Here is a 14,913-nt window from a genome sequence, read left to right as displayed (position 1 = left end):
GTGTGGCTTGATTAGCAGCTGCTAGCTCAATTGTGGTATCATTCACCAGTTAGGAAATACAGTTCAGGTATCATTCACAGATTAGGAGGATGTACAGGATTAGGTTGGGAGAGAAAGTAGCCTGATTTCATTTCTGGATATTTTATGTCTTAAGTAAAGTGGCATATATAAGTGGAGAAGTCTAGTGAAATATAATGGGTAAGAATTCTGGTGAGATAATTCAATCATCCCTGTATTGGTGGCAAAATGAATTAAGTCACTTAAAATTAACAGAAATGAGCAGTGCCAAATTGCCTTCATTTCCCTCATCCTGCTTCCATTTGGTTTTATTCTTCAGACTTAACTTTATTTTCTTTACTTATATTTTCAGCCATATCTTGCCTTATTCATCAAAATGTATAGGTGACTTACCTAAGAACCTTAGAGTAGACATATGGAATTAGTAAAATTAGTCTGTAAGCAATTAGATAGTATGAGCTATCAGGGCTCACCTAGTTCTCAAAAGAAACAAAACTTTTTAATCTAGGGACACAAGCTTTAAAAATATATCTCATGGCAGTGAGTATTTTCATATAACAGTAGAATTCATTGCCCTATTTCTTTTCAAGGGTCTCAGGCTTTTAGCATAAGTCAAGGGTTGAAACAAATAAAGTAAAATTGGTGTGTGGGGTCAAAATGACGTGGCCCAAGTAGTTAGCATGCTGATCATCTGGCTTGATCAGAGGTTTGCCTGATATTCAAAGAAGACTTCATAGCTTGATGTCTATAAACTTGATTCTTTTAAATAGAAGTTAGAAAATCCCATGGACAGAGAAGCCTGGTGCAGGCTACCATCCACGGGGTCGCAAAGAGTCGGACATGACTGAAGGATTTCACTTTCACTTAGTAATGAAAAGGACAAAGTAATATCTGCTAGTAATGGCCTAGAGTATGGATATTCTTTGATACTATTACTGGCAGATCTGTGTCTTACAAATAACAGTAATAGAACATATTATGTGGACTTAATCTATGTACTCTGCTTTAGAAGATCTTAGAATTAAGTTGGGCTTCAGATGGTGCTACTGGTAAAGAACACACCTGCCAATGTAGGGGACATAGAGGCATGGATTTGATCCCTGGGTCAGGAAATTCCCTGAAGGACATGGCAACCCACTCCAGTATTCTTGCCTGGAGAATCCCCGTGGACAGAGGAGCTGGGGGCTACAGTCCATAGTGTTGCAAAGAATTGGATGTGACTGAAGCAACTTATCTTGCATGGAGAATTAAGTTACGAATTAGTAGAAGTCAGCTATGATTTTAACAGTTGTTTTTTTTTTTTCCTATACCCATGTTTTAAATTTTAAATCTGTAGGAACAATCTGCTTTAAGACAGATTTGTGGTAATCATTTTCAAATGTAGTGAAGGGAAGTTATTATATCCTTGAAAACAAGATCTTGTAAGAGTCTGATTTAGAAAGGCTTTACAGAGCTGTGGCTAGGAATAGATGTTTAGCCCTGTGAGGTGCCCTGACCTTCATTCAGTAAATTGGTATGAAATTATAGGTGCCAGCTACTGAGTTTCAGCTAGAAATAGTACTCATGGCTGTTGTACTTTCCTTGCTACTGGGTTTGAAAACACTCAAGTTTCCAAGTTCCAAGGGAACATTTTGAAGCCAAAACCCATCATCTTTTTGAGCTCTTGAGTCTACCTCTGAAGTTTATACTGATATTCAGAAATTGGAGCTATACTTTGAACAGTGAAGAGAAAGTATGATGAAATTCTGTCCTTTGGAATGATAAGAAAAGTTTTGAACATATGTTAGAATGATTTTTAACACTGCTTATTTTAATGTCCAGTACTGGTTGGGATGAAATAAAGAACATCAACATACAGATATAAAAAACTGATACTAGGCTGATATAGACTAGGACAGCCCGTATGGGTTTTTATAGCTGATGTCCATTCAGACTGGTCAGAGTATCTGTTTTGATTTGTTGATGCTTCTGCTCTAGAGTTTCTTAAATATTTTTAGTGTCTCCTGTGTATTTATGTACAACTGAAGGGAATTCAAGTGGGAGGCAGGAATGGTATTGGTAAGAGTTAGTACAGTTTCTGACATGACTGAGCGACTTCACTTTCACATTTCACTTTCATGCATTGGAGAAGGAAATGGTAACCCACTCCAATATTCTTGCCTGGAATCCCAGGGACGGGGGAGCCTGGTGAGCTGCCATCTAGGGGGTCACACAGAGTCGGACACAACTAAAGCGACTTAGCAGCAACAGCAGTACAGTTTCTATCTATAGATTCCTCTTGCTGCTGCTGCTGCTGCTGCTAAGTCGCTTCAGTTGTGTCTGACTCTGTGTGACCCCATAGACAGCAGCCCACCAGGCTCTGCCATCCCTGGGATTCTCCAGGCAAGAACACTGGAGTGGCTTGCCATTTCCTTCTCCATTGCGTTAAAGTGAAAAGTGAAGTCGCTCAGTCGCAACCGACTCGTGGCGACCCTGTGGACTGTAGCCCACCAGGCTCCTCCATCCATGGGATTTTCTAGGCAAGAGTACTGGAGCGGCTTGCCATTGCCTTCTCCAATAGATTCCTCTTACAACAAAGGATATTTTACATTTTATGTTTTTGTTGTATAAATGACTAACCCTATACCATAACTCCTGACCCAACTTGAACATCTCTCTTCCACAAAATCATCTTTGTTGTTGTTGAGTTGCTAAGTCATGTCATGTTGCTGTCTCATGGACTGTAGCTCACCAGGCTCCACTGGGATTTCCTAGGCAAAAATAGTGGAATGGGTTGCCATTTTCCTCTCCAGAGGATATTCCCAACCCAGGGATCGAACTCAAGACTCCTGCATTGCAGGCAGATCTTTACCACTGAGCCACCTGGAAAGCCCATAACCAGCACTCCACTCCACTAAATGGTTATGGTTTTCAATGTAATTCAAATGCACATTAGTGAATTTGATCCTCACAACAGTTCAGTATGGCTTTGGTATAATTATCTCTCTTTTAAAACTAGAAGCTGAAGCAAGGAGAGTTTAAAAAACATTCCCAAGGTCCAAATTCTCTATAACTGCAATTAGATGTCATTTTAAGTGATACCGAGGTATAATTGTAATAATATAAACACTATATGTTAGAACTTTATGGGTTAAAGACATATGGGTTAAAGTCTTTTAGAATACTGACCTAGTGATATCAACTCCAGTTGAAATATTTTGAGAAGAAGCACTGCCAGGGCTCACACAGCTTCCCCAAAGATAAAGTCACATATCAGACTGTTGAAAGCAGAGGCTTGGAAGCCACACACATTTAAGTTTGTGTACTTTTTCAGTCACTTGTCAGACAGGAGGCCTGGTCCTGTCATAAAGCCTCTTTAGCTTCCATTTCTGATTGTGTAACTTGGAGTTACAATATAGAACTTGTTTCTTAGCCAGTAGTGAATTTTGTCACCAATGACATGTTAGGCTTAACGCTCAACCTGACATATCCTAGTGCTCATAAGCTGTTAGTTATCTTTACTGCAGGTATATGCTTTCCCATATGCAACATGGGAAAAGCTGTTTTATAACTTTCATAAAGCTACAAATGATAATCTCTCAGCCTTTTTCTTTTATGCTCCTAGCAAGTCTGGGAGAATGCCTTATCAGCAAGGGAAAGAGGTGAGGGAGAAACCAGATGACAGTGAAGAACAGGAAATGCAGGCCTGTTTACAGATCCTCCTGAAATTTCAGGGGCCTTTTTTAATTTCACTTGAACATTTTGAGAATTCTTATTCAAAATATTGATACTCGAAATTCTGTTGTAGGTCAGTTGGTCCTCTAAATCTGTTAATTTACACTATGTGGGGCTTCCCTGATATCTCAGTTGGTAAAGAATCCTCCTGCAATGCAGGAGACCCCAGTTCAATTCTTGGGTCAGGAAGATCCCTTGGAGAAGGGATAGGCTACTCACTCTAGTATTCTTGGGCTTCCCTTTGGTTCAGCTGGTAAAGAATCTGCCTGCAACGCAGGAGACCTAGGTTCCATCCCTGGGTTGGGAAGATTCCCTGGAGATGGGAAAGGCTAACCACTCCAGTATTCTGGCCTAGAGAATTCCATGGACTGTATTGTCATGGAGTCAGACACGACTGAGTGACTTTCACTTTCTTATTCAAAATATTGATACTCTAAATTCTGTTCTAGATTCTGGGGACACCCTGCGCGTGGTGGGAGTGGTGGAGCAGCGAGCCAGGCGGCCTCTGCTGGAAAAAATATTAAAAAAATAAATAAATAAATAAATTCTGTTCTAGTTCAATTGTTCTAGGTCAACTATGTACTATTTTGCTTAATTCATTGCTACCTCAAATTTGTTTGCATTCAGGTAACTAATAGTGTGTTTATATTAGTACAGAACTACAGTTACATAGTTTTTCAGGTTTTATTAAATAGTGTTATGTAATATTGAGTAAATATTTTCAGGTTTCATTAATTTGGCTATATGTTATGTGCCTACCTCATAGAAGGAATCAGGCTAAGGTTGTGATGGTGAAAAAGACAGATACAGCACCAACTTTCATTGACCTTAGATTCTAATAAGAAGAGTGTCAATCAGATAATCACACAATTAAAGAAAGAATTTACTCATTTTGAAAAAATGCCATGATGGAAATAAACTGGGTGCTCTGAGAGAGTATCGATGGGGAGCAAGGATGGCCTTAGATAGAGTGGTTAGGGATCCTTTTGGAGGAAATAACATTTAAACCAAGACCATAATATGAGAGGAGACGGATCATAGGGAAAAATGGGATGGAGAGAAGCCATTCCAGGATGAGGAAGTAAAACCACTAGGTGGCGCTTCAGATGTTCTGGGGAGCTCCAGTTCTTTAAGTCTATGTACAGAAAGAATCCAGTGAGAGGCAGGGTGATAGATAAGAAGCGATTCATTAGAATAAGATGTTCATGAGACTTAAAAGTGGGCAGGTGAGAGGGTGCCATACCCCAGGGACTCAGTGGGCTACAGTTTTATAATCAAAGGAAGAGAGGGGAGGGGGTGAAGATCACCTTATTCTTCATTTTTTGAATAAACATGATATTTCCATCATTAGTTCCTCCTCCATGTCAGGAAGGGGAGTTTTCTTGTCCCTACATGGTCAAGCCCGGATTGTCATGGCACAATGGAAATGAGTAAAAAGGTGGCAACACATGCTAAAAATGGTAAATCATCTCAGGTTTTAGTATAATGTTACCCTTTCCTTATATTTTTGTTTTTAGTGTATGGAGAAGTGTGTGTCCCAGGAATCATTAATTTATTAAGCTCACTGGGCAGGATGTGGGTCTCATGCCACAATTGTTTAATTGTTTGGGGGCATGTCTCATGCTTCTGTTGCTTGGTTTTATTGCTAAGCAAGCCTGGTTGGTTTTGTGGTTAAGCCAACCTGCTTTCTAGAAAGATCCTTAATTTGCAGGGGTCTCATACTTTTTTCTTTACTTACAATTCCTTAGTGGGATTAACTATTTAATTACTTACTTTATCCCTGTCTTACTAGTAAATAGTAAATCCCTATTACTTACTTTATACTATCAGAGGTAGCATAGCCAAAGGCACCAAGCAAAACGGTCCTCTGAATACAAGTGATTTCTATGAGACTGATGTATAATGAATAAAAAAAAGACACCATGGTAAGAAGTGTTGATTTCATTCTAAGTTCCATGAGATGGTCTCTTAAATGAGACTTAAGCTCAGAAATGACACCATCCATTTTAAGTCTTAAAAAATCCCCATGGGGGCTGTAATTTGACTAATTATCTCCCAACTGGGAAAGCACAAAGGAATGCTGTTTGGTCCTAGCAGGAGAAAACTGTGGCCCAGACCAGAGTGGGTGAGAATTGGACAGGGAAATTTAAGGAGAAACAGGATGTAGATGAGCTAGGCAGAAATCCAAATGTTTGTGTTTCATCTTCCTTTAATGTCTTTAGTATTTATTACACTACCATCTGTATATGGATACAATTTTCTACCATTGAGTAAAAGCATTCCTATATGATTTTGATATGAAGGGAAGATATCCTATTATGAAATTAAAGAAATTAAATTTTCAATGCAAAATTTGAGAGCATTCGCTGCAGATGATCATTCCTCTTGTTAAATTATTTCTATATTTCATTTATTCACTCACTCATTCATTCAATGAATATTTCGGTAAATATAAGAGTCAAAAATGTTGTATCATTTTGTTAAAGTTGTATTTTAAGTGTTCTATGTAAACAACAAGAAATGGTTCTCCAGGAAAATGGTACCATTGATTTACTCTGGGGATTTCCTCACCCTTGTGGTTTTAGGACTTAATTAACTCCATTTATTTTCCTAAATTCCTTCCTTCTAATGTATGATGATGCTTATCAAAATACTTTTCTTCAGGATTTGAAACTGGAGTTTGGAAAATATTAAGAAGTCTTAATCCACATTCTGTTAATTCTTGTGTTTTTTCAATAGAAAAAAGAAAAAGCCTCTGTGATGATACAGAACAACGCTTATGCAGTGGCTGTTGCCAATTATGCCCCGAATCTTTCAAAAGACCCAGTTCTCTCCACCATCTCCAAGAGCGCAACCACTCCAGAACCCAACAAGAAACCGGAAAACAAGCCAGCCGAAGCCAAGAAGACCTTCAATAGCGTTAGCAAAATTGACAGAATGTCTAGAATAGTTTTCCCAGTTTTGTTTGGTACATTTAATTTAGTTTACTGGGCCACATATTTAAACAGAGAACCTGTATTAGGGGTCAGTCCTTGATTCTAGGCACAGGTTGTCTTTGAGATGTATAGCAACATTAAACTTGGTTTGTTTTGCCATGTACAGTCTGACTAATAACTGCTAATTTGTGAACCAACATGTACAGTATGTATATAGCATTATAGCTTATAGACCTCTAATGGAGACACGCATTTGCTAACTCATGGCAGAAGGCACCCCATGCCCAATGAGCCATTGCCTTTTTAAAAGATTTACCCTCGGAATTGGTCTAAAGTAGATTTCAGGTGATCTGACTTATTTTCTCTTATTCTAACAGCAATGAAAATGGAGATCCTATAGCACCCTTTATGTATCCTTTTGATTTAGGTCTTACATAGGAGTATTTTCTACTGTTACCTATAGAGTAAAATAACATTGTCTTTCCAAGATGAATTCCTCTAAATAACAGAACCTCCTATCTGCAACATCAGTTCCCTTCTCGAGTGCTCAGAATCCCTGCTAATATAATTGGAAATTTAGCACACATCTGAAGAAAAACTAGAGATTTGAAATCAGCTTTTAATTACTTTGTTTAGTATCTATTGCCATGTACATACTATGGCATGACAAGTTCAAATAATTATGAATCACCCTGACAAGATGTTCGGTATGCCTAGGATTTAATAACTAGTGGAATGCCATGGTCATCACATGTTTCACATCAGAGTTTATTTGAAAGTAATAATTGAAATCCTCCAGATTATTTTAATCATTGGAAACTACCTTAAATTAAAAAAAAAAGATGATAAATAGGTCTTAGTATTTGCAGGAATGTGTTGCATTGAAATTGATCAGCTAAATTTTCTTGGTGCTGGAAGCTGGAAAAGACATCCAGTTTGGCTGCTGTGGAGCGACATTCATACTGGATTAGAAAATTGTGCCAAAAACTCCCACCAATGAGAATTCATAGGTGTCACAGAGTATATATGAGCACTTATACGATTCTCTCCTTTCCTGTTTACTGCAAATTCTGCCTTAAGGCTTCTTCTCACCAGGACTCAGAAGCCAACTAATTACAAAGAACAGGGCAGTTAATTGGCACATTTTTTGTCTTGAAAGCAGCTCTTTCAGATAAGAATTAATGTAAATTCTGCTTTTGTAAATTGCAACTTTAAATTTCTCTGACTCAAATTTGCAGCTTTGTATACGAGAAGAGGTTTTGGTAAGAGTTGAACATTTTTAAACTGAAACTTTAAAGCATCACCAACAGATTGTGGATTAGTTCACATGCACAAACAAAACACACACACCCACCATTAGCTCAATTAGGATATGTACACAAATATTTAGCTAAATTAGAAACTACAGTTTTCAATTTTATATAATTACTAATTATTAATGAGCAAAATTCATTTTCCTTTTAGAATTTAAAATACTCTTTATGCCCCTGAAATATGTTACAGAAATTATTGTGTCTCATGTTATCAGACTCAACATTTTGGGCAAACTTAAAATCCTTTTGACTCACATATACATTAGCAGTTATTAGTTGACTTTTACTAATAGATACACCTTTATGATGGTGTTTTTGTAGAGACATAAGTAGTCAAATAGTGGCATTTCTTGCAGTTTTGTACAGTATTTCAGTATAGTGCATAAATAGGTATGTTCATAAAATCAATAAAAGGAGTTATCTTATGGAAACAAGCAAAATCACAGCAAAAACTGCTATTCCTTTGCCTCGTTTATAATTTTTATTTTTTTCATTTTTTTTTGTTTCAGTGTGATTCTGTTACGTGCTTTGCATGATTGTATTAATACCAAGGTCACAAATGCATCTTATTAACAGAATTTGCCATGAAGACAGCCTTGACATTAAAAATTCCCTCACAAAAGGTAATCCATAATCTTTAATAAAATAAACTTGTTACATGAGCCAATAAATGCATTTGTTTAATTCCCTTCCAAAGCACTGTTTTGGTCATCTAAATAGTTTTTTAAAGTGCACTTTATTCATATACTGCAATGGAAGTTATCCTATTTTCTTACACATTTAAATATATCATAGCTCTTCCAGGTGGTTTAGGGAAGGGTGCAGTAGTCTAAGACAGTACACAATGCTTGAAGGCAAGCAATAAAAATGCTTTGTATGGTATGTATTATTAAACATTTTAAAATATTGTTCTTATAAGTTCTACCTTTCCCCCTTAATGTGTGACTATACATTATAAATTTATAAATATGTACATATGTAAAAATATTTGTAAATAGCAGTTTCTGTAGGACAACAGAAAAAACTCATCTATACCTTTGCAAAAGGCTGCTCTTACATTGATGGTACCTGTTTATTAAAATTTATGGTAGATTGACCAGAAAAGTTATCATTACTTTTATTTTTATTTTTAGTTTCAATTGTTAAAATCTTATTTGAGCCTGATAACATCTTGACAGTTGAGATAGTCCAGTCATGTGGATCAGGGTTTTCTATTATTTCTTTAACTTTCTTTTTTTTTTTTTTAAACACACTTCTTAGCCTTTTAAAGTTTAAATAAATTGCAGAAGCTTTAGTCTTGCTGGAGAGAGGGAGGATGCGCCATGGTAAAGGATTTTAAATTATAGAACAAGGATCTTTACAATTATTCTCCCTTCCATGAATCCTTTTAAAAACACAAAATAAAAGTGACATGGATTTATTAAAAATAAGATTCATAACTTCAGAAAACATTTTAAATAAAGTAACAATGGTCTCTTTGGCCTATAATATCATTATTATTTTATGCAGTTGTATATTGACATAAATAATTATGGTATGTACAAAATGTAGATAAATACATGTACATATATAGAGATATAATCTCATTATTGTATAGTTACTGCTCTGATTAAGCTAATATTTGTTCAACAAATATTTTTTACCTCCTACTATTTTCCATTCCATGGGGATGGTGTTAATACCACTCATATCATGTCCACAGAATTTAGTTGAAAATCAAAGTGCATCTCATTCTTGTAAAAGACTTTAAATCAAAGACCAAATATAATATATAAGTTAATTTATCACTGAGAATTGATTAATGAGTTATGAGATCACGAGTGTGCTAAGATGGTGGCTGTTTTGCTATTTTCTTCTATTTCTGTTTATATTTGTTTGAATAGAAAATGGAACTAATATAAAACCATTAAATAATTTTTTTAAACTTCAGTGATTTTTAAAGTGCCAGTCTTAACGTTTAGCAATCTTTTCAGGGATCTATTTCGAATTTATCTCAGGTTTGGATAAGTGATCCCCTAGAGCCACATTGCCAATTTTTTTTAAATAGTTCATTGTTTATTTAAAAAGAGCACAAAAGCTATCATTTCACTTATACTTTTTTGGTATATATACATATATATAAAGTTTTCATGATATGGCTCTTTTCATATTGCTGGTTGAAGGAACTCAACTCTGCCATGATGTCATAGATCCTAAAAGGGCCCCAAAGCTGTATGGAGTCTGTTGATATTGTACTTTGACATGGCCTGTCATCATTCTAATGTGAGGATAAGTGAAGTAGCTCAGGTCCACCTTCTGCAAAGTCATGGTTCTTCAGCATCTATCAAAAAAATTTTTTTTCAAATGCTTCATACTTATTACACTCAAACAGTGCCTGTGAAATACCAAAATATTTATGACTCGTTTGAAATTTGGGACCTTATTAATAGCTTTATTATATTGGTTTTCCTGTTATTAGTCTTCTGGCATTCCTATATCCATCTGCATATTTTTGAAGCAATTCTCAGATTTTTTTTTTTTTTTGCCTATAAAAAGAATCAGAATTTCAAATTATGAGTTGATTGATTGCTACCCTGTAATGCACTTATTTTCCTTTTAATTTAGGTCTCTGGCAACCTTGGGTTTACCTCTTCTTAATCCAAAGTATCTAGAAGCATAAAATTAAAACTGGGAAGGGGTATGGTTATTTTTTAACACTTGCATACTTAGAGACCAGAGACACTGTTTAAAAATCACTCATAACAGTATGGATAAGACAAATAATGATATTTTTCTCTATTGAATTCATGCTTTAAAAATGAAATTCAATATTTAATAAAACTCTTAATATCCATAATCTTGCATTTATATGTAAGATACTAATCTTTTTCATTAATATTTATACACTCGTATTTTCATCAAATTCAAAAATGAATTTAAGATCTCAAAAAAAGGGAAAAAAATTCAAAGAGAAAAACCCACTTGAAAAATTTTTATTGCTAGTTAAACCTAATGAGGCACTTTCCCTTTTTAAGTCCTAAAAAAAGTGAGAAGTTATACATACATAAATATATACAGAGATATTTAACAATCATGAGTCTATTAAGGTAAGCATCATGATTAAAATACTAAGATAGATTAAGTTCATGTGAAAGGCATTTTGGAAAGGTAATTAAAGTTTATTTCTTATAAGTTTATATCACTTTCTCAAAAGTTCTTAATTATCCAACATATTTAGATCACAGTTTTCAACCTTATTTAGCTCAAATATTCTATTTTGCCAGTTTATATAAAGAACTTCTTTTAATACTTATATACTCCACTTCAAATCATTTTCTCTATGATGAAGTTAATACATAAATTAAGATTGCCAGTAGGAAATGCCAAGGAATAGGTTTAGGTGCCAGTTTATAGTAATACTCTCAAAGAACCTTTAAAAAGGCCTTAGCTTTGATTAGAAATAGGGGTGTGTGTGGGTGTGTGTATTTTCCAAGTATAAAAGAATTTTTTGAGAAATTTAAACAAATTTATGAAATAGAAACAATTTCTTTTATAATGAATGTACTTCCAAATGTAGCTCTTTTTAAATTGATAATTAATTTAGTTAATAGAATAGTTTTTTTCAATAGATCCAACAAATTTATTCACTGGAATTTAGTCTTGAACCCCACATAGTTAGAAATATCCTTTCTACAAAGGTGTAAATGTTTTTCTGATGTATTTTTGGTTGGCTCTTTTGAGCCATTAAATTTAAAATAATATAACAATTGTGCTTGTAAGATAAGATAAAAAAATCTTTGAATTTCAAGTTTCTCAATGGGAGTTTGTTAAGGCCTCTATTATATTTAATAGTCTGTTGATCATTTGCAAATAAGTCATCTATATATGTGATTGATTAGTTCTATATCTTTTTTGAATTGTAAAGCAACTAAGAATCCATTTTTTGTGAAAGAAGCTATTCCCTAACACTGGTTGCAATTTAGTTTCTGGCAATATATTACATTTTTCTTTTTTGGTCTATAGGTATAAGAATGTATAAAAAAGATTGAAGTTGATTAAGCACACAAAATACTAAGCACTTCCCTCTTTATTTTTCTCGTTTCTTAAAAAAATGACAGTTATTTTAGGGGTTGGAGAAAATTTATTTGCTATATTATTGGTTCTATGACATTCAAAGTCACTGAACTTCAAGGATTATTTATTAATTTCATCAATTTGTTGCAAATTACTATTTATAGAAAGAAGTCTAATCTGACACCATATAAATGTTGGTGTTGACACTGTGTTAAATTAGCTTAGTTGGTATAAAAAAAGTTTTTTATGCTTTGTTTATAAGACTTAGTTTACCACAACATGCTGCCCAAGTAGGCTTATATTATAGGATGAATAAGTGTAACTCCAACAAAATTGATTTGTGAAAACAAGTGGTATTAGGAAAGCAAAACACAGGTGTTAGACACAGAATTACTTTAGGGATGAATGATGACATAAAAATTTGTCCCAATTATTTATTTTTAAATACTCAACACAATAGTTGAAGCCATTGGCTGTGTTTTAAACCCAGCATAATATGTGAAGAACTTTAATGTATGATTGGAAAGACCTAAATGAAACTGAACTTTGAGTTACAATTTTCATGAATTAAACATTACCATCCATGGATAAGTGCTTGATTGTAGATCTTGGACACCTGCTCCACACTTGATTTCAAGTTTATTGGTATCTAATTTTTTAAAGATTCTTTTGAGCAGATAAATATTCAGGTTTTAGGGTGCTCCAAATAGGATTGTGACCTTTCATGAAATATTCCCATTAGAGGTCACATGCATGGAAACAAGAAAGCTTCATATTTGTTGCTAAATCAGAAAAGTAAAAAACAAAATGGAAAGGAATGTTTTCCTCTTGCTACGTATTAATAATACAACTACATGCATAGAGAATGCATGACAAGGTTCCAACACTAAACTTTGAGCATTCAGTAATCTGAGATTTTAAGGTGACAATATGCTTGTATGGTAGGTTTTCTAGTTTGAAAAAAATCATTCTAGAGCTAATAATATTTGTAATTTGTGACCTTGCTGTAACTGGGAAAAGTCACTATTTTTTGTATGTAAAATAATTTGACCTTTATTGAATGTGTCAGTATGCTTGCTGTTTAAAAATTCCTAATTAATCACATGCAGATTAATGCTAAATGTTATCTTTTTTGTACTTATTAAAATTAATTTAAATATATTTGATCTGAAAATTGTGTGTTTTTTGTACTCTAATCATTCATTACATGTTTGCTTACAAGAATTGAATTTACTGTAAATGTGACTTTTTATATTGGGATATAACACTAACATTTTATAGTAGTGATTTTAACGTTATCAGTTTCTTAACCTTCTTTTTAAAATAAAAAGGTTATAGGGTGAGAGAAAAAATCCAAATCTCCTTTGAAATTTTAGGGGGAAGGATCATGAATAGTTAACATTAGTCTGTTTAACACTTTGAAAGTGGTGCAATGGAAAACACAGGTTCAATGCAGGATACTGGATGCTTGGGGCTGGTGCACTGGGACGACCCAGAGGGATGGTATGGGGAGGGAGGAGGGAGGAGGGTTCAGGATGGGGAACACATGTATACCTGTGGTGGATTCATTTTGATATTTTGCAAAACCAATACAATATTGTAAAGTTAAAAAAAAAAAAAGTTCACCCAGATAATTAGCTCCCTTCTATCATAAATGTGTCACATTTACATGAAACTTAAATAAAATAAATGATTTTCTTTTATTTAGATAGACTCAAGTTCATCATTCCATTTGTTAACCAGAAATCTTGCAGCTTCCCTGTTCAATCTATTCCCTTAATTTAATGCAATATTATGGAAATTATTTCTTCTTCCAATCATTGTTATTATTGCTAATATCACTGAAATTAAATGCTTTTAAATTTCAGAAAGTTAAAATAACAAGGCAATTTTTATTAGTATGGTAAGTTCTCATACAGTATTTCTCAACCCTAGCCACACTTTAAAATTACCTGAGGACTTTTCAAAAACACTGGTTCTACCCTAGTCAGAGTCTTGAGAGAGGAGGGGTTATGAGAAATTTTCTAAACTCCCCAAATAATTCTACTCTATAGCCATAAATGAATACGTTTTCATTTTATAAACCTATCACGGACTTTTTCTAATCTGTTTCTTTTTTGGAGACTTCTTGCTTTTTCTGTAGCTTTTAGCTTAGTCTATATTAATAAAGAAAAACAAACATAAAATTAATGAACATTACAAGTTAGGTTTTTATATAATATAATGAATTCAAATGAAGCTGTCAAACCTTGTATAATAAAGTATTCATTCTTTTTACTATTTAATCAATTAACTAGTCAGTTCAGTTCAGTCGCTCAGTTGTGCACAACTCTTTGCGACCCCATGGACTGCAGCATGCCAGGTTTCCCTGTCCATCACCAACTCTCAGAGCTTGCTCAAACTCATGTCCATCTAGTTGATGATGCCATCCAGCCATCTCATCCTCTGTTATCCCCTTCTCCTCCTGCCTTCAATCTTTCTCAGCATCGTGGATTTTCCAGTGAGTCAGTTCTTCACATCAGGTAGCCAAAGTAATCAATTAATTAAAATTAGTCTTAATCTTAATTTGTATCCTGTAGACCTGGAATTAGTTATGAACAATGTGAGTATATATGTTAAAAAGATACATTCTAATTGTCATTTTCAGCATATAATTTTAATTAAATGTTTTAAAAATTATTTATCCGAACATTTTTTAAACGTTTTTCCTGAAAAGAAGTATATTCACCTTAAATAATGAGGCGAATATTTAACCTTCAAATGCACATCTCATTTAAATTATAGCCAGTATAAAATCACATTCGTCAACACCACTCACTAGTTTCCCCAATGTCAATTTACTGTCCAAGCTTTGTCAAATTCATGTAGATTAAAACATC

The 14,913-nt window shown here is 34.2% G+C and overlaps 1 protein-coding gene across 2 annotated transcripts in view; it reads left to right on the top strand.

The window, feature by feature from the left end:
- GABRA2 (gamma-aminobutyric acid type A receptor subunit alpha2) overlaps positions 1 to 13,195 on the top strand; it is a 147,841-nt gene extending 134,646 nt beyond the window's left edge. For both annotated transcript variants that reach the window (XM_019962686.2, XM_019962687.2), the window contains one exon: positions 6,472 to 13,195. In XM_019962686.2, coding sequence (XP_019818245.1) covers positions 6,472 to 6,768 — 297 coding nt within the window. In that variant the 3' untranslated portion in view covers positions 6,769 to 13,195. The remainder of the gene's footprint in view (positions 1 to 6,471) is intronic.
- The last annotated feature ends 1,718 nt before the right edge of the window (positions 13,196 to 14,913 follow it).

Source organism: Bos indicus, chromosome 6, assembly GCF_029378745.1.
Source record: "Bos indicus isolate NIAB-ARS_2022 breed Sahiwal x Tharparkar chromosome 6, NIAB-ARS_B.indTharparkar_mat_pri_1.0, whole genome shotgun sequence".
In the NCBI taxonomy this organism is placed as follows: Eukaryota; Metazoa; Chordata; class Mammalia; order Artiodactyla; family Bovidae; genus Bos; species Bos indicus.
The sequence above is the reverse complement of the archived record's forward strand: the minus strand, read 5'-3'. Positions and strand labels throughout refer to the sequence as shown.